The sequence below is a fragment of the Podarcis pityusensis genome, assembly GCF_964106645.2.
Source record: "Podarcis pityusensis genome assembly, chromosome: 12".
NCBI classification, from domain to species: domain Eukaryota; kingdom Metazoa; phylum Chordata; class Lepidosauria; order Squamata; family Lacertidae; genus Podarcis; species Podarcis pityusensis.
Genome location: NC_138037.1, coordinates 1,026,885 through 1,046,734, shown reverse-complemented (window position 1 = coordinate 1,046,734; position 19,850 = coordinate 1,026,885). Strand labels below are relative to the sequence as shown.

At 56.9% G+C, this 19,850-nt stretch overlaps 1 protein-coding gene across 3 annotated transcripts in view; it reads right to left on the bottom strand.

The window, feature by feature from the left end:
- The window catches only part of SMARCD3 (SWI/SNF related BAF chromatin remodeling complex subunit D3), a 37,124-nt gene extending 26,883 nt beyond the window's left edge, over nt 1–10,241 (bottom strand). For 2 of the 3 annotated variants that reach the window (XM_080975505.1, XM_080975506.1), the window contains exon 1: nt 9,888–10,241. In XM_080975505.1, the coding sequence (XP_080831631.1) occupies nt 9,888–10,226 (339 nt within the window). In that variant the 5' untranslated portion in view covers nt 10,227–10,241. Of the gene's footprint in view, nt 1–1,043; nt 1,180–9,887 lie in introns of those variants that run through there. The other variant, XM_080975508.1, reaches the window with a different exon arrangement.
- Nucleotides 10,242–19,850: the final 9,609 nt, after the last annotated feature.

The following is a 19,850-nucleotide window of genomic DNA, read 5'->3' as shown; positions in this document are numbered from 1 at the left end:
CCGAAGCGCCGCGGCCGAGGCCGGCTGAGCCCCAGCGCCGCCCGCCGCCGCCGCTCCTTGCCGCGTCCCCGCGCAGCCTCGCCCGGCGCTCCGCCTGCCCGTCCCCGGCGGCCGCGCAACGCCTCGCCGCCGCGCCCCTCCTCGCGCCGCTTCCAGGCCGCATCCCCCGGGACCCTCCAGTTGGCCCGGCTACCGAGGGAAGCGGAGGGAAGGAGCCCGCCTCCCCCCACCCGTCGGAGGCTGGACGGGGGCGGAGGAAGCGAGGAGGGGCGCGGGAAACCCTCTTCCCCGAGTGCCCGCAAACCATGACACCGGGGAGACGGCGGGGGCTCCACACGGGATGTCGCGGGTCCTTCCCCGCCGCCCCCCACCCGCTCCACGTCGAGCGGCCCCTGCGAGGCCGGTCTAGGCTCCCTCCTCGCAGAGACGTCCGGCGGAGGCGTCACCGTCGCCTCGTCTTCCTCCCCCCCCCCCGCCTGTCGGTCACTCTCCCGTCCTGCCCTGCGTGGCGCTGGCAGGGAATGAAGAGCCGCCGGCATCTCCCGGTGCGCGTCTCCCTGGCAACAGAGCCAGTGTTGCCAGGTAACGGGCAGGGCGTGGTACCCAGGAGAGGCTCCTTCTGCACCCGGCGCAGCCCGATGCGGAGTCGGGAAGAGGGAGGGAGGGAGGACAAGCGGGGGAGGGTTCCTCCCGATGCGTGATGGCGGAGCGGCGTGTTCACACGTGCAGGCGAGGGCGCCTGGTTGCCCCCGGGTCTCCCCAGTCACGGCCAGGACGAGGAGAGGCGGCGGGAAGGCGAGGGAGCCCCTCCTCCCCCGCAGGCTCTCCAGTACCCCACCGGGGGCGCGGCCGCTGGATCCCCCTGCCCAACGGGCTGCGGTGGTGGGGAACCCCCCCGGGGGATCCCCGCCGCCCTCCTGGTCCTGCCCCCTATGGACGGAGCGGGGGGAGGAAGGCCGAGAGGAAAGGACCGTGGCCCCTCCCCCCCAGAATCCCGGGGCTTCCCACTGACCGACCCCCCTTCTCCCCCCCCCCCCAGTTACCGGGCTCCTCCCGGCGGGGAGGGGGCGCGTGGGGCGCATGCGCAGCGCTGCCTTTTTCCCCTCTCGCCGTGAAGGTCAGCCGAGCGGACTGAGGGAAAAGGGGCGGGTGTTAACTCCTTCCGCGCCGCCGAGCGCAGCTCTCCCTCCCCGCCTCTCCGACAGCCGCCTCCGCCGCGCAGCACACGCGCCGCCGACGTCGCGCCGCTTCCCCGCCCCTTCGGAGAGCGGTCGGCGGAGGAGGAGGGAGCGGCTGTCGTTGCCAGCGGCGGGGCCGGCCCGACGGAGGGAGCCGAAGGCGCGCGGGGCTCCCGTCGGGCCGGCCGGGGCCGCCGCAGGAAGGAACGCGAAGAGCCCCGCGCCCCTCCGCACGCGCTTGCCGAGCCTTCTCCCGCCGCGGGTGCCCGCGCCCCAGTCGGGGGGCTCCCTCGCTTTCCAGGCGCGGAACGGGCCCCCTTGCCGGACGTGACCCCCGACGGCGGGAGGAGCTGCTGCGGGCGGGCGCCCGCTTGAGCCTGGCGATGTCTGAATGAAGCGGCTGCCCCGGGATGCGGGCCTGAGGGGCCCCTCAGCTCGGCCCAGGCGCCCCCGGTACCCGCCTCGCTCGCCCCCTCCGCGCCGGGAATTTCAGGAGAGCAGCCGCCGCCCCCTGGGCTGACTCGGAGGTCCCCTGCGACGGAGCTCGCTGAGACTCCGGAGGCGGTGGACAGTCGCCTCCCTCTTTCCCGAGAGGGTCGAGGGTCGCCTCTAGCCCAAGGGGTCTCCTAGTGGGTCCAGGATCCCTGCGGCGACCCCAAAAGCAGCCTCGCCCCCAAGAGGCCAGGCGACTCTCGCTCCGCTGCTTCGTCTGTGTGGGCTACTGATCCTGTTTGTCGTTTTCGCGGCGGGGCGGGGGTCCTGGAGCAGAGCCGAGGCCGCCAGCCTGAGGCAAATTCTCCCGCGCCCCTGAAACCCCAGCTCCGTGAAGCCCACCCTTTTCATCAGGAGGAGGTCCGAGAGGGGGCCCCGGTGCTGTGCCTGGGGAGTCCTGTCGGGGCCTGGGTGGGTGGGCAAGTCTCTGCAAAGGCAGCCTGGCACTCGCACCCCCCTCCCTAACCTAGCAGGGGCAATCAGAATAAGGGCCACTAACTGACTGCTGATTCAGGACTTTAAAATGTGCTTTTATATCACATTTCCTTTTCTGCGTATACTGTAATGTTTTACTGTTGCTATGGCCATTGGCTAATGCGAATAAAGTTTTCTCTCCCTCTCACATGTGCACACACAGGGCCCGACCAACCCCCAGCGAGGCAAGGCCCACCTGAGCCACAAGCCGGGTCTCCTTCTGCTGGGGGGCCACCTCTGTGCCTCCGCTTTGGGGGGACAGGGGTGCACGTGCGGCCAGCCTGGAGCCCACCGAGGGGGGAAGCTGCACCTGCCAACCAACCTGCCCCATGGAACTTCCAAAGGCTGCTTCCTCCCAAATGGGCCGGGAGCAACCTGAAGGGGACACTGTTTATGACACTCTCCTGAAGTTCCAGATGTGCTCAGTGGCCCCAAAGAACTGGAGAGCCCTGTGGCTTTCACCAGAAAGGGCTTCCTGGAGAAGAGGAAACTTGGGAGGCTTTAAAGCAGGAGCTATGGCAGCCGGGACCCTGCTCAGCAGGAAGAGGCTGAGCCAGGAGACCTCAGAGCTTCCATCCAGCTCAATGGGATGCTGCTGGGTTGCATTTATCGGGCTCTTCGGAGGGATATGGCTTTTGAATAGCTTTATTTTAAGACCTCTGGGGTCTGATTCTGATGGCTCCCAGCCCACATTCCCAATGGATCCCAAAGGCCGCTTGGGAATGGGTGTGTTGCGAAGGTTGCAGAAGCCAAGCTGCTCCTAGAACATTTCTGAGGCCACTGAGGGGGACAAGGCTGGACGATGAGCAGCCCACCTTGAACTCTCTCCCTCCTGGATGCTCTTTCAGAAGCAAGCCAGTCACTCTTTGCAACTGGGGAGACAGACATGGCCCTGGGGAAGAGAGGGAAGGAAGGAAGGAAGAGCCCCCATGGCTTCTCATAAGTGCACACACAGAGTTAGGAAATAGCCACGCAGGTCTGCATGAACCTAAACGTCGTCTTGCAAGAGCCTTCTGTGACTGGGGCTGCAAGTATTCCAAGTGCTGTTATTGTCAAAGCTGTTGGTAGACATAATAAATATGTGATTGCAAAAAAGAATAGACTAAATAACATGCCCTCGTTTTCTAGCCCACCTCTCCCTGCAGCCTCTGGCCTGATCCAACAACCCACAGCGCAGGGGCAGGGGAACCCCCCTTTCATTCATTTAGCATGCTTGCTAACTGTAAGCTGCAAACATCAGATTCCCTACTCTCCCCCCCCCCATGCCTTGCCTTGGGGAGAATGGGCTGTTCTACTCTGGTCCTGTTTGAGGGCTTCTTCCCTTTGGGGCATCTGGTTGGCCACGATGAGACCAAGAAGCTGGCCTGATAATAATATAATAATAATAATTTATTATTTATACCCTGCCCATCCTGCTGGGGTTCCCCAGCCACTCTAGATCCAGCTAGAGCCAGGTCCTTCTGGTGTTCTCCTCATCCCCCAGGAGGACCAGGCTTAGAAGAAGCTTGATTGATTTGTTTTTGGGAAAAGAAAGGGCTCCTTAGTCTGTTGGCCTCTTTTCTTCCCACCCTTTGCAATTCATGGTGGATCCCCAGATGGTGTTATCAGGAAGAGTTTGGCTTCTTGGACCATGGTCTCCGCTTCCATAAGGAAGGCCTTCTGGCAAGAGATGGGCTGCACCTCACAGAGGTTGGCAAGAATGTGTTTGCTAAGAGTTTCGCAAAGCTGTTCAGGAGAGATTTCAGCTAGAACTTGAGAGGGAGGGAGATGGCATTACAGATGACAGAAGAACACCTGGCACTGGGGATAATGCACAGGAAACTGAAGTGGTGCTCCAGAAACCTGCTAAAGGGCAGGAAACTACAAGAAGGAAGCAGCTGGAGGGAATGACTCGCGGTTTCAGTTGACTCTATAGTAATGCACACAGTATGGGAACAAGCAAGAGGAACTTGAGCTCTTAATACAGGATGGCAAATATGACCTAATAGGCATTACTGAAACATGGTGGGATGAGACTCATGACAAGAATGCAAGAAGTGAGGGCAGGAGTGCCAGCTTGGCCCCACGGCCATGGGTGCCCGGGGCCATGGGTGCCATGCAGCGTGCATGGACCTGGTGCCAAAATGTGTGGGTGCCCGGCTCCTTCATGGGGAATTTTGTGGGTGCTTGGGTACCCAGGGCCCCAGCACCTATGATTGAGGGGTATAGCCTGTTCAAAAGGAATAGACCAAGCAGGAAGGAAGGAGGAGCATTATATGTAAAGGATGTGTACACTTGTGAAGGAATCTATGACCTGGAGCATGGGAAGCAGAATGAGCGTATATGAGGGGAAATTGTAGGAGAGAGAAACAACCATGACTTTCCTGGGGGTGTCTGCTATAGACCACCAAGCCAGACTTGGATGATGCTTTCCTAGAGCAGACTACCAAACATTTAAAAAGGAGAGATATAGTAGTCATGGGAGACTTCAACTTCTGCGATATCTGTTGGGACTCAAACTCTGCCAAGAATGTAAGGTTCAAATCTTGGACCTGGTCCTCATCAAACAGGGAGGAACTGACCAGCAAAGTAGACATACTGGGAAGCTTGGGAGGAAGTGATTATGCTTTCCTGGGTTTCATGATAAAACCAGCAAGAGAAAGCCGAGTGTAGTCAGACATGCACTCAGGAGTTACAAGCTTGATGGATCAGGGGAATGCTGTGGACATAGTGTATCTTGATTTCAGTAAGGCTTTTGACAAAAGTCCTCCATGATATTCTTGCGGAGGAGCTGGTAAAATGTGAATTGAATGGAGTAAGGTAACTGTAGGTGGATTTGTAGCTAGTTGACTGACTGAACGTGAAGAGTACACATTAATGGTTCCTCATCAACCTGGAAAAAAATGACAAGTGGGGTGCCACAGGGTTCTGTCCTGGGCCCGTTGATATTTAATGCCTTTACAAATGAATTGAGGGGGTGCTCTTCCAATCTGCAGATGATATCAAGCTGGGAGGGGTAGCTAATGCCACAGAACACAGAATCAGGGTCCAACAAGATTTTAGCAGATTGGAGAACTAACAAAATGAATTTCACTAGGGACAAATGCAAGGTTCTAAGTTAAATGACACTTAGGCAGAAAGAACCAGCTGCACAAATATAAGATGGGGGACACCTGCCTTGGCAATAGTACATGTGAAAAGGAACTAGGGGTCTTAGTGGACCACAAGCTTAATGTCAGTCAACAGTGTGATGCAGCAGCAGCCAAAAAAGAAAGAAAGAAAAAGAGAGAGAGAGAGGGAGAAAGCTAATGCTATTCTAGACTACACCAACAGAAATACAGTGGTACCTCGGGTTACATACGCTTCAGGTTACAGACTCCGCAAACCCAGAAGTAGTGCTTCAGGTTAAGAACTTTGCTTCAGGATGAGAACAGAAATCGTGCTTCGGCGGCACGGCGGCAGCAGGAGGCCCCATTAGCTAAAGTGGTGCTTCAGGTTAAGAACGGACCTCCAGAACGAATTAAGTTCTTAACCTGAGGTACCACTGTATAGTATCCAGATCAAGGAAAGTCACATTACTGTTCTATTCTGCCTTGAACCACACCTGGAATACTGTGTAAAGCTCTGGGTGCCACAATTTAAGACGACTATTGACAAGCTGGAACATGTGCAGAGGCGATCAAGGGTCTAGAAAACAAGCCTTATGAGGAACGGTTGAGGGAACTGGGGATGTCTAGCCTGGATAAGAGGAGATTGGTTGTAGATATGATAGCCATCTTCAAGTATCTTAAGGGCTGCCCCATGGAAGACAGAGCAGGACCTGAACCAATGGATTCAGACAACAAGGGAGGAGTTTCCAACTCAACATCAGGAAGAACTTTCCGGTGGTAAGAGCCATTCCGCAGTAGAACAGACTCAAGAGGTTGTGGACTCTCTTCACTGGAGTTTTTTAAACAGGTTAAATAGCCATCTGTCATGTATGCTTTAGTTGCAAATTCTGCATTGCATGGGGTTGGATTAATGATGATCTCACATCCAGAGAGTCTCTGGCCTTCTTGAGGAAAGATGCCATCATGATAAAGAAGAGAGGGGCCAACATTTGTTTTTGTTTCCTGCCTGGCCCCCACCCTCCTTTTGAATGGAGATGGCTGAAGGATGAGGGGGAGGGGGCCCCGGCCACTCATGGGGGAAATGGCATCTCTTGGGAAACATCCATTTGTCCAGCCTTGGGGAGATGCCAAGGGACAAATCCATCAGTTTTCCTGTATTTATTTATCATCCTTCCTGGGCTAAACTCCACCATTTATGCATCTGTGGTCTCCTCTCCCCCCTCCCTTTGTTTTTAAGTGAAAAGGACAGTGTGCTACAATGGTGCCTTCTAGGGACCCCTCACTCTTCTAAGCCCTCCATTACTGTCATCAAGCATTGATTAGGAATCGGACGTCTGCATTGCGGGAACTTGTTCTAGCTGGTTGTTGGGACCCTTCCAACTCTGCAATTCTATTCTTCTATGAAGCTTATCACTCAATGCGCAACAATCGGAAGGTCAAGCCACAGCCTCCCCCCACTTCCTTCTGGGCTGGGCTTCCTTCCTGTTCCCTAATAATATAATCAAAGAACTGTAGAGTTGAAGGGGCCACAAGACTCATCTAGTCCAACCCCCTGCAATGCAGGAATCTTTTGCCCAACACGGGACTCGAACCCACAACCCTGAGGTTACGAGTCTCATGCTCTACCAACCGAGCTATTCCAGATCTGAAGCAATGCTCCTGAGGGTTACTCTCAGAGTTAAGGGGCTTAGATAGCTACTGTTTACCAGTCTCCAGCATTTCTGGAGTATTTTGAATCTGTACAGAAGAGAGCGCCAGCGACACAATGGGGGGCCTCCGTGGGTCAGGGGATTGAGAAACCACAAGTCGGTTGTGACCATTTGGCAAGGCATTTTGAAGGCCAGGCCTCTGCAGCAGCTGCTGCCTGAGCACTACTGTTAATCCAAGCCCCAGTGAGGCGTCCACTGCCCCCGTCTTGTCCGGTTTCCATGGGGTCAATTTCAGTTCCGTGCCAAGGGTGTGGCCAAGCCCCATGCTGTGGTCTGACTGACCAGATGCTCTCTTGCCCCTTTGCCCAACGTGGCTCATGGGCAGAAGCCCAGGGGTGGGGGCTGAGCAGATGAAAGACTTTCATACTTTCAGTGCGGTTCAACGTCTCTATGGAGCCGTTGGGAGTGGCCAGCCGAGATCTTCAGTAGCGGCCCTGTTAACTGTGCCACCTTAGGATTCTGTGGGAAGGAGCCCCCCCTCCCTTGGAGAATAGGCAGGCACCAATGGTTAGCTGTTAACTGTTAGGGACGCGGGTGGCGCTGTGGTTTAAACCACAGAGCCCAGGACTTGCCGATCAGAAGGTTAGCGGTTTGAATCCCCATGACGGGGTGAGCTCCCGTTGCTCGGTCCCTGCTCCTGCCAACCTAGCAGTTCAAAAGCACGTCAAAGTGCAAGTAGATGAATAGGTACCGCTCTGGCAGGAAGGTAAACGGCGTTTCCATGCGCTGCTCTGGCTCGCCAGAAGTAGCTTAGTTATGCTGGCCACATGACCTGGAAGCTGGACTCCGGCTCCCTTGGCCAATAAAGTGACATGAGCACGACAACCCCAGAGTCGGCCACGACTGGACCGAATGGTCAGGGGTCCCTTTACCTTTACCTTTTTAACTGTTAGCTGCTTCCAGCATGCATTAAAAACACATTTGCTTAGGCGTTCCCAGGCCACTAATGCTAGTTTTCAGCATCCTAGTCACTGTAATAATATAAATATTTTACTGGTGTGGTTTGCTTTAATTATTATGTACTGGTTATTTTACTGGTTGCAAATATTCATAGTGCTCTCTGGAGAGAAAGGTGGCATAGAAACAGTTTTATAAAACCAATAAATAAAACAGGCAGCATAATTAATGCCTCTGGCCCCCGGGAGGTGAAGGGTGGGGTGGGGGGACACAGGATGAGGAGCCCCCCCCCCAGCCAAGCATGGACCTGTATGTGTTCTCTGGATCAGAGCTTCAGGTGCCTGGCTGTGCTCTGGTCCTCCCGCGAAGGATTCATCCTGCACTGAAGAAATGTTCTACTGAGTTCCTAAGAGGCCAACACAGTTGCATCACACCTGGGAGCCCGGAGACAAGAGCTCACCTCTCAAGGAGGGGGAAAGGGGTTTAATGTGAGTTCAACGTCCAGTTTCCCCAGGGTGGGGCGGGGGATCAGCAGCAGCAGCAGCTCGACCCAACCAAAGCAGCACCTCTGCCTGACCTCCAGCTCAGACTCTGGTCCGTCTCCAAAGGCAGGAACCTCATAAGCTGCAGAGAAGCCCCAGCGAGTGGCTCTCAGGAGCACAACATTTTGGCACATATTGGAGCCACGCTTTTCTCCAAGCTCAGATATTGTTGTGAGATGCACACAAGGTAAATCAGAGTTGGGGGAGCAGGAGCCCCTGACTCCCAGGTGTACCTGAAAGGGCAGCCTCGGTCAGCAGGGGGTCCAGGGGCCCACACAGGAGGCGCTGAAGGGGGCTGCTGGGAGAACTTACCGTCATCTACCAGAGGGCCTGGAGCAGACCTCTCTGTCCTTGCCACTGCCACCAGACTCCCTCCCCCAGCCCCCTTTCCTGCCCCTGCCTCTCAAGGGGGCAGTGACCATCTCCACTAGCTCTGGTGGCATCAGATGGCATGCTGCCAGCACGGGAGAAGCCACTGGCAAGGAAACACCAGGTGCCAGATGAGGTTCTGGACTCTGAAGCAGAGTGAGGTGAGGTTCTGGACTCTGCGCTGGGTGATCCAAAAGATTCTGGCCAAGGAGGTAACTGCTAGAGGGCTTCATTTCCCTGCCTTTGCCCATCCCCGGTGGACTTCCAAAGCCCACCGAACAACGGGGAAGGGAAACTGAGCTGCTCCTGCCCACCTCTGGTTTCAACAGGTAGGTCCCCCATTAAACTGCCCGGGGCTTGGAGACCATGTGGACGACTCGTTAGAGGCACGGATGTTCTCAGTGGGATTGTGTTTCTTTAACAGCCGTTAGCGGACCAGGATTGGAATCACGGTGCATGGGGAGGAGAGAGGGGCGCCCCTTTCCCCCACCCCCGTAGTCTCAACGAGATTGTCCCCCCCGACCCTCCTAGCCGAAGTTGGGCCAGGCAGGGGTCCTGCTTGGGGCTAATCATTGCAGCAGGGCGGGGGATGCTCAGCCTGCCCAGGAGGCTCTGTGAATGTGCTGGGGGGGCGGGGGGCACAGCGCCAACCTCGCCCTGTCCGGACGCCGAGAGCTCCGGCATCCATAATACCCGCCCCCTCCTCCTGATTGCCAGCCTCACACACCAGCGTCCGAGCAGATGGAGGTGTCGGGGAGGGGGGGGAGGCAGCAGGTGAAGGCACCGGGTGGGGGGTCACTCACTCCAGGCAAGTTTACCTTCGGCACAAGCAAATGAGCCGCGGGGGGGAGTCCAAGACGCCGCCTCCTCCGAGAGAAGCGGCAACATCTTAGCAGCAGCCCAACCGCGGAAGCCCCCCTTTGGGCCAGCAAATGGCTGCCCTTCCGTGCCCCCCCCCCACTCCCCGCATGGCTGACCCATTCCCCCCTCCCCCGAGGCAGCCCCTCCCCGGGCTTCGGCCGGCCCTTTCTGCGGCCGCGCCCCCGGCCGCCTTGTGCACGTGGGCGCGGAGAGTCTGCGGAGAAGGTTGTCCCCACGGCGCCCCCCCCCCCCGTCCACACACACACTCGCACTTACCCGGCTGCCCCGGTCCTCGTCCGCTCCGCTCTGGGGCTCGTGGGTGCCTCCCTGCCTCGCAGGCCAGGCGCGGTAATGCTCTGGCGCTCCGCCGCCGGCAGCCCGCGGCGCCCGGGACTGGGGGGCTGCGCAGAGGCGGCGGGAGTTGCCGGCCGGGCGCGCCGAAGGGCGCCTCCCCAGGAGCCGGGGCTGCTGCTCCTCTGCCCTGCCGTCCGTGCGGGCCAGGAGGAGACAAAGAAGCTCCGCCGCCGCCGCCGCCGCGACGGGGCTGCCAAGACCCACACGGCAGCTTCCTTCCTTCCCCTCTTCCTTCCCAAATGCTTCTGCCCGAGTTTCCATGGGAACAGTATAATGCCTTTCGCGTTGCTGGGGAGATGCAGAGGCTCAGCAACCTCGCCAGGCCTGCCAAGAACCTCGCCGGCTTCGGGGGGCTGGTGCGAAAGCCGGGGGAGGATTTGGCACCGGACGGGGCGGCCGAGGCCATCTCCATCCGCAGCAGAACGTCCCAGGAGCCCGGCTGCCGGATCAGGCCAAGGGGCCCCCTCTGGTCCAGCACCCACTTCTCACAAGGGCCACCCAGGGGCCTCGGAGGGGGGCGAACCAGCAAGCAGGATCCGGCCAAAGAGAAACTCTCCGCTCCGGCGGTTTCCAGCAAGCGGCATTCAGAAACGCAGATGCCTCTGTCTGCGGGAGCTGGACAGAGCGAGGAGGGAAAGGTCTCCCTGGGACGCGGTGGACTCGAGTGGCCACCTGTCAGGGATGCTTGAGCTGAGATCCCTGCATTGCAGCGGGTTGGGCTGGATGACCTTTGGCGTATCTCTAGCCCCCTCCTCCATGATATAATAAAGAGTTTGCTGGATCTTGCCCAAGGATCCCTGTTGCCCAGCTTCCTGTTCTCCCAGTGGCCAACCAGATGCCCATTATGGGAAACCAGCAAGCAGGATTCCAGCGCCAGAGCAACTTTCCAGCAAATGGTCTTCAGAAACACTGCTGGATAGAATAATAGAACCTTAGAGCTGGAAGGGACCCGAGGGTCATCTAGCCCAACCCCCTGCAATGCAGGGATCTCAGCTAAAGCAACGCCGACAGATGGCCGTCCAACCTCTGCTGGAAAACCTCCAGTGAAGGGGCGTCCACAGCCTTCCTAACCACAGCCCTCTCCTGCTTCATGAATTCGTCCAACCCTCTTTTCAAGCCCCCCAGGTTGGTGACCATCATTGCCTCCTGTGGGAGAGAGTTCCGCAGTTTGCACAGAGGACGGTGGTCTTTCACCCGCCCTGAATCTTCCAGCATCACCCCCTGTCACCGCGGGAGGCCTGCTTGCGGCTGGGGTGGGTGGGGGCGCTTGAGCAAAGGGCGCCTTGTTCTGGAGAGGGAGGGAGAGCAAACGGATCTCGCTGCCTTCAGGAGAAAAGGAATGGAAAACTACAGGACGGTCCTGGCGTGATTCCACGTGGCTCTTGCCGTGCGCGTGAAGGAAGCGCGCGAGGGCCCAGCCTCGGAGAGAGACTCGGGCAGCCGCTTCGTCCATTCTCCCCGGCGAACCCGCGAGGCTTGCACCGCCTGTCTGTCTGCCTGCCTGCCTTTGGCACATGACGGGGCGCGGCTGAGCGCAGATCATTCGCCTATTTCGCTTCCAGGACCCTTTTGCAAGACGCCTTTCAGTCGCTCAGAACACCGGCCCTTATCGCTCCCTCCTAATAATTAACCCGGTTCCTAAGGCTCGGGTTGTAGATACAAGAGAGGACGAGGAAGAAACAAAGGGGAGCTGTCGACGCCCTTGGGGGAGACCTGAAGTTTGCAGAGGGAGGAGTCCTCTCAAAAGAGAAAACTTGAGGGAAAAGGACCAAACTTCTGATTCTTCTCCTTTTTTTCTCTTTCCCCCTTTACTTTCTTTCTCCCACCCCCTTTTGGGTTTGCGTTTTTATTTAGTTTTTCTTATCTTTGATATCTTTGATAAAAAAGATATTCGATATTATACTTTTTAATATATTTTTTTCAAAATTTAAAAATAAAACTTGGGGAAAAAAACTTGAAAAAATAAAATAAAATTTATTGGGGGGGGGAAGCTAGAGAAAACCCGAGAGTGCAAAAAACAGGGAGGCTGTGTGGGAATCACCTCACCCAATCCCTTTCTCCCAAAGAGCCCCATGGGGGCTGGGGGGGGGGCCTTCAGCAGTGGCAGAATAGAAAGACAAGCCTGCAGTCTCACCAAGACAGAGCAGGACTTTGTCGGATACTTCTCATGTGCTCAGTTCTGGTGCTGCTGGCCGCCTGGTGCAAGGATAGATCTAGAATGAAACTAACGATGCTTAACCATCAAGGCCCCTAATCCTGGAGGATTAGGCAACTTTAGTCCACACTGCAATTTGAGTGGCACAGTCTGGAGCTGCAGCTGGTGTTGACAGGACTGAGCCCTGTGCTCAAAGATCTGCATCAACTACCAGGCTGAGATCAAGGTATTCCTATCAGTATAGAAAACCCTTCATAACTTGGGACCACCTTACCTAAGACGTTGCCTTACCCCCCCATGCACCCACTGAACTGCTTTGATTGGCAGAACAGGCACGGCTCCAGGTGCCACATAATGCCCATTTTCCGCATTTGTCAGAACATCATTTATTGTGGCAGCGCCTGCCCTTTGGAACTCCCTGCCTCTTGACATCAAGCAGGTACCTTCCCCGTACTCTTTCCAGCACCTGCTATAAATACGCTTATTTCAACAAGCCTGCCTGGATGCTTTGAAAGTTTAGGTGGATTTAAGCATTTCGTCCGTTTTAAACTAATGCATTTTTCCTTGGTTTTCTTATCTTTTTTCAAACTGCTTTGAGGGGTGGTTTTGACCACTGAACAGTGTGTGGGTTTTATGAAATAAATAAGAGAGAGCAGACCTTGCTCCAGCAGCGGAACTACTGGGAGCCCAGCCTAAGCCCCTGGTTGTTCCTTTGAAGCCCTGCCCTTAGCTGCCCCACACCTGTTGTCATGGCTAGGAGGTTCCCCATCCCCACCTGTCCTAAGGGTGGGAAGACACAGCTACATTTCCTTGCACACCTGGCTTGACATGTTTTGTCAATTAAGGACCTGACCGGATTGGTCCTGGATTTCCAGGACTTCATAGCCACCAAAGGGTCTGCCACTTTGTCTGTCAGCCAAGCCAGGTCTTTAGGAGTGCACTGAGGAAGCTGGAACACACACACACACACGTGCAAAAATGCACAAGATAGTGAGATGCTCTCCACCCTGAAGCAACATATCCTGGTGTCCCAAAAGCAAATAAATGCTCAGTTGCAGCGCCTGCCTTAATGTCGGCAACTCAGAAGTGATAAAGGCAACCGACAATATTTTTGTATTGGACTTGCTGAACGCTCCGCTTCCCTGCAGAGATGGTAGAGTTGGAAGGGACTCCTGAGGATCATCTAGTCCAACCCCCTGCAAGGCAGGAATAACAACTAAAGTATCCATGACAAATGACCATCCAGTATCTGCACTCACTCATACTTCCCCTGGGTCTTTGGGAGACACAGCAAAGAAGAACTCCTGGGACGGAGGCAGTGGCGGACGCTGGGCTTTAAAATTTCTACGGCACTCTGTGCGACACCAGAATTTGGCACACAGACAGACACCTCTTGCATTCTGTTGCTCATCATTGTTGCAGCATCCCCTGAGGTGCCCTCTGAGCTCAGCACCCGGTGCAAGCAAAATGGTGGTGCTCTCCTAAACCGGCCTCTTGATGGAGGGCTCCTTCACAGCACGTGAACCTGGAGAGGGGGCTTCTCCTTCTGGGCTCCCCACCTGCAGCCAGCGAGGAGGCCAGCCAGTGCCAACAGACCTAGATGCCCAGGAAGGTGTGTGGGGCAAGGGAGAGGGCGAGGAGCGAAGGGGCCACGAAGAAGCAGCCCCTCCATGGCAGAAGTGTAGCATGGGGGGCAGGGGCACCTTGGCCCTGGGCACACACTTCTGAGGGGGTGCAACCAGGTGACCTCACGACAGGCTCCCTCATGGAAGGGGAAGCCACGGGGAGGCAAGCCCAGCTGTGCCCAGGCCAGGCCTTTGGGGCTGGATGGCAGCTCCTTCTCCTCGTGGCCTCCTCAATGAGATCACGGGAGAGAGGTTTGGGGATTTCTTCCTTAAGCATTTTATGTGCCCATTTTTTTTAATTTTTAGGTTTCAAACTGTCCTATGATATTTGGATGAAGGGTGTTATACAAATTTAATAAATAAGGATGCTGCTGAAGTTGGGAAGCCAGTCTAGGTTGGGAAGGATGTGCGGAGTATCCAAAAACCCCACCCAGCTCCACAGGAGGCAGCGAGACGTGGGTTTGCTCACAGCAGGTTCATGAGAGAAGTTGCTGCTCCTCAGCATCAGGCGGAGGAAGCCTGGAGGAAGCAGACCCCCCTCTGCAACACACCTGCCTCCCTCCACAGAGCACGGCAGAACCCAAGAGCCCAGCCAGTACCACAAAGGGCTGCTGGATCAGGCCAATGGCCCATCCAGTCCAGAGTCCTGTGTAGTGATCAGGTGGGATTGCTATGAGGAATTATAACAAATATAGAGTAATCCATCTGTGTCAGCAATGAAAGCATTGCATTCACTGGGTTTAAACTATTTTGATATGATTCTTGATCAATCCACACCTCTGCATCCCTGTTCCATTTCTCTTTCTTCACAAGTCACATACACACTTAAGACAGGCAGACGTCCTAGGTCATCAAAGACAGTGGGCAAGTTTCTTTGATGTAGCTTTTCTGATATGTTAATCTTAGGGCCAGGAAACAGATCTCACCTGAAGGTGATAATGATCGCTGTCTTCCTGGCCATCCTTCTTATCATATATTTTCTTTGTTTATAACCTCAGGGGTTGCCAAATGCACTCCTTTGTAGTTCTGTTTTGTTTAACCCAGAAATATGTGAGCTTAATTAGTTTTGGTAGTTTAACTTTGTTCCCACGTGGGGTTTGTTGAAATGCTCAGAAGAAATCTGATTGGTTCTTATGAACACTCTGTAAAAAGCTCTTTTGTGAATAAAACGACCTGGGCCAGGGGCTAGAGGGAGAGAGACTATTATACGCACCCTTCCCAGAGTCCTGCTGGTTCAAGCCTCTGTGCGTATTCTTATTAATCAGAGTTCAATCCTTCCTCAGTCCTGCTCTCACAGTGGCTAACCGGATGCCTGTGGGAAACCAGGGAGGGGAACATGAGTGCAAGAGCGACTCTCCCCTCCTGATGTTTCTTGCAAGTGGGATTCGGAAGCATTTCCTGCCTCCAGCTGTGGAGGGCAGAGCATGTGATGGCCTGGGACTCGGAACCAGAGGAGACTCAGTCTGCACCGGTCCCTTTGCCTCAGGCATCATCTGAACCAAGGCCTGATCCAGAAGAGTCCCAGTCTGCACAGGTTCCCCTGCAACAAGCACCAGCTGGGCCGAGTCAGGGGCCTGAGCCTGCCCTGGCTCCAGATGCAGGGATGACCTTGTTGCCTCTGGCTGGGCCATCACTTACAGCTGCTCCACTACCGGTTGGGTCAGGGGAGGCTGAGGCGGCCTCTGGGTCTAGTAACCCACCAATGTTTGCTGAGCTGCAGAGACTGAGGTCTGGGAGAAGGAGAGACCTGAGTACTCGCAGGAGGAGTGCTCGCCTTCGGGCGAGACAGGGGGGTGAGTCGCCGGGGGATCAGGACCGGCCATTACCCCGAAAGAGATAAAAGGCTGTCAGACCCCGTCCCAGGTTGTGGGAGCAACATTGCTGTGTGCCAGATCCTGCGCCTGACCTCGTCTGGTTTCCTGCCTCGTGTCCTGCCTTGGCCCTGTCGGACTGACTCCACCCAGGGAATCGGCACCTAGGATAGGCCTGCTCTGTGGTCTCTTCCCCCTCCCCACTTCAGTAGCTGAAGCTTAGTCAAGCCAGGCAGGAACCCCCCCCCCCCCGCCCCTGCAAACACACATAGAGGTCAGAGAGCTGAGGATTTTTCCCTGGAGTAGCAGGAAAAGAAAGACAGACCAGGTCCAGGGGCAAAAGGACCCAAACACTGCTGCCAGAAAGGAGTGAAGTGGCTTAAGAAGGCTGGACTGCATCTTCCCTCCTGCATCACCCCCCACCCCTCCCTGCCTTCATTCCCCCCCCCCCCCATTTCAGGCAAGGGAAGGGGCCACACAGAGCAGGGAAGCCTCTCTTGCTTGCCCCTCCCCTGCACAAAGAACCAGCCAGCTCCTACAAGTGGATTTCTTTTTCTTTCTGCTCAGTGGCCGGGGGTTTCAACTGGAGCTAGGAGCCCAAAGCAGAGGTAGTCAGGATCCTGCCTGCAACCAGGCCAGAGAGGTTCCTTGCAGATTTGCCAGACACAGACTCGTCCCCATTCTGCTTCCACCAACCCAGGAGGAGAGCAGGGCATCGGCCTTCAGAAAAGCCCCTGGCTTCACCCAAGGCAACTAGACACCCAGCTGACTCCAGGGGTCAGATCCAGACTTGGGGGGTGGGGTGGGCAGCCCCGTCATTGCCATCCGGACCAGTCTGCTGTGATTTCCCAGGAACGGGGGGGGGGGGGACGACTCACCATCAGGCAGAGGCTTCCAAGAGATGAGCTGCCTCCTTCGGAAACTTCATGCAGCTGTGATGGCAACGCAGCAGAGAAGAAAAGCCCCAAGGAGGAGGAGGAGGAGCTGCTGGAGGCAAAGGCCAAATCATTCCCACACCCAGGGACACAGTGGTGGTGGTGGGTCACAGATCCCTGGGAAAACGGAGTCTGGAATGGTAGAGTTGGGGGCACCCAAGGGTCATCAAGTCCAACCCCCTGCAATGCAGGAGTCGTCATCCAACTGCTTGGCTGAGTGTGAGGCTGAGGGAGTCACCCAGCACCCCCCACCCACCTGGCAGAATCAGCACCCACCTGCAGGAAGGAGGCACCCACCAGGGGGCATCGTGGGGGGCAAGTCGTAGGGGTGTCCAACTGAACCCTCCTGGGGGAAAGGGGAGTTTGCCAGCACAGGAGGGACGGATTGGCTAGGTGTTAGTAGTAGTAGTAGTAGTAGTAGTAGTAGTAGCAGTAATTTATTTACACTCCACCCATCTGGCTGGGTTTCCCCAGCCACGCTGGGCAGCTCCCAACAGAATATTAAAAACAGAAAAAAAGATCAAGCATTAAAAACTTCCCTAAACAGGGCTGCCTTCAGATGTCTTCTAAAAGTCGGATAGTTGTTTATTTCCTTGACATCTGATGGGAAGGCATTCCACAGGGCGGAAGCCACCACTGAGAAGGCCCTCTGCCTGGTTCCCTGTAACCTCACTTCTCACAGTGAGGGAACTGCCAGGAGGCCTTCAGAGCTGGATCTCAGTGTCTGGGCTGAATGATGGGCGTGGAGACGCTCCTTCAGGTCTACTGGGCATTTGAGGCCGTTTAGGGCTTTAAAGTTCAGCACCAACACTTTGAATTGTACCCAGAAACGTCCTGTGAGCCAATGTAGGTCTTTCAGGACCGGTGATATGGTCTCGGAGGCCGCTCCCAGTCCCTAGTTAATGCTTGCAATTCCTGCATTGTAGGGGGTTGGACTGGATGACCTTTGGGGTGCCTTCCAACTTTATGCTTCATACAGGTCCCAGGATATTTGAGACTTTGTGGGGGTTGGTAGTGGAGTCATTCCAGGGCCTCCCCAAGCGCGGAGGAGGAGGGCACGGCTCAGCCGCTGGCATTTTGTGCTCCCCCCACACATCAGAACGTAGGAAATTGCCAGATACAGAGTCAGACCCCCTCGGTCCAGCTCAGCATCGCCTCCTCTGGGTTTCAGGCAGGAACTGACATTCTGCATCCCAAGCAGCTGCTCTTTCCCGCTGCGCTCTCCGGACCTGCCGAAGCCGGCAAGTCGCGCAGGCAAGAAAACACGCGCAGCCAGGGAGCAGGAAGAGACCCCTCCGACCTGCCCTCTGGAGAGCCCGGCTGCGCTTTCGAACCACAGACCACCCCCCCGGCCCGCGGGCGCCCCCGGGGTCCCTTCGCCCTGCAAGCCGCCGAGCCTACCTGCTCCGGGCCAGGTAGATCTCAAAGGTCCGGCAGCGGCGGCGGGGTCGCTTAGACTTGAGCCGCCCGGCGCCCCCATTTTCTGACGCCGCGGCGGTGGGGCCGCGCTGGGCCGGCGCGCAGCGGAGCCGCGGGATCCATTTCTGGAAGGGAAAAAGTAAACAGGGCGCAGGGGCAGTGGAGCAGCCTCTCTTCGGCCAGGCGCCCCCTGGTCTGCCCGGGCAGGGAGAGGCTGATGCCCGCCGCCGGCTCGAAAGGGGAACCCAGCTCGGCGGAGGCGCGCAAGATGCGCGCAGCGTCGGAGGCGCGCAGGAGCGCGGGGATCTCGGCGGGAAGGCTGCGCCCCAGAAGGGTCCCGGGACTCCGTCGGCCCCAGCACAGCCCTTCTCCGCCTCGGGAATGGGAGTGGGGGGCTTTGTCTCGGGCGCAGGTCGCGGCCCCTCCTGGGAAAGGGGCGCGCAGGGTGAGAGACAGACGACTGGCCCGCGCGGAGAGGAAGGCTGCCCTCCCAAACAGCCCCCCGGGAAAACTAAGCGCGAAGGGCCGCCGCCAGCGCTGCGCCCCTCTCCCACCTCGCCGGACCCGCGTACCTGGCGGGGTCTCCGGCGCGGCCGGCGCCGGCTCGGGCACACGCGTTGCTCTTTCGCCAGGCGCCTGCGCGGTGCTGCGGAGAGAAGGGGAGAGGCGCCCCCCCCCCAGCCCTTATATGCGCCGCTCTCACGGCAGGGCAGCCCCACCGCTTGGAAGTGGGGCGCTTCTGTGGCACGTGGGGATGGAGGCAGCGTCAGACTCCCAACCCGAGGCGCCCCGCGGAGATAGGACGCCCCCTCCTAAAAAAAAACAAAAAAAACCCAGACATTCCCCGCTCAGTTGCTGAGGAGAGCGGATTTGCACCCCACCCGAGGCAGCTTAGACCTGCGGGCCATGTGCTCAACAGTCCTTGGGGAGCTTTTGCTCGCGAGGAGGACAGCGGGAGAAGGGGCGATGGAGGATGGCGCATGGCCACCAACGCTGGGAGTAGCCAACTAGGGAGCAGAGAAACCGTGGGCAGTGTGGGGGCAGATCTTCTTTCAGAATAATGGCTGCCAAGTGCTGGGGCAGCGCAGTCGGGAGAGATCAACACCCTCCAGATCAGGGGTCAGCAACCTTTTTCAGCAGGGGGCCGGTCCACCTCCCTCAGACCTTGTGGGGGGCCGGGCTATATTTTGAAGGGGGGAAATGAACGAATTCCTTTGCCCCACAAATCACCGAGATGCAATTTAAATAAAAGGACACATTCTACTCATGGAAAAACACGCTGATTCCCGGACCGTCTGCGGGCTGGATTGAGAAGGCGATGGGGCTGCATCCGGCCCCCGGGCCTTAGGTTGCCTACCCCTGCTCCAGATCATGGGTTCACATGGGGCAAAGAGAGCCCTGTATTGCCAGGGGTTGGACTAGATCACTCATAGCCCCTTCCAACTCTACAATTCTGAACCTATGATTTTAAGGGGCTGATTTTAAGGTAGCAGCCCATCTAGGAAAAGGAAAACTCTGATCTTAAACCTCTGCTGCCTTGCGGGATATCTTCAGGAGAAGAGACGGCTAACAAATCCAGGGTGGAGTCCTTAAGGTGGTTGGATAGTGTCTTGTCCGCCTCCTTCCAGCGACTCCTGCAGCCCAGCTGGTGCCAAACGTCTTGCTCTGCTTTCCTTTGGACCCCATCAGCCAGGCCAAGAGGGGGGTCTTGTCGTCTGGGCAACCCCCCCCATGCACACAGCCCAGGCTTTCACCCCAGGGGGAGCCCACTTCAGTGCTGATAACTCAGCCGTTTGACTTCACCCGTCCCCCACGAGCAATGCCAATCATTATTCTAAGTCCCCCCCCCATGAAGGACTGAGCTGTTGCTGTTGCTCCGTCCCTCTCCACCCCCCAACCCCCAAACAGGAGGAGAGACCCAGGTGACACAGGCAGGGCAA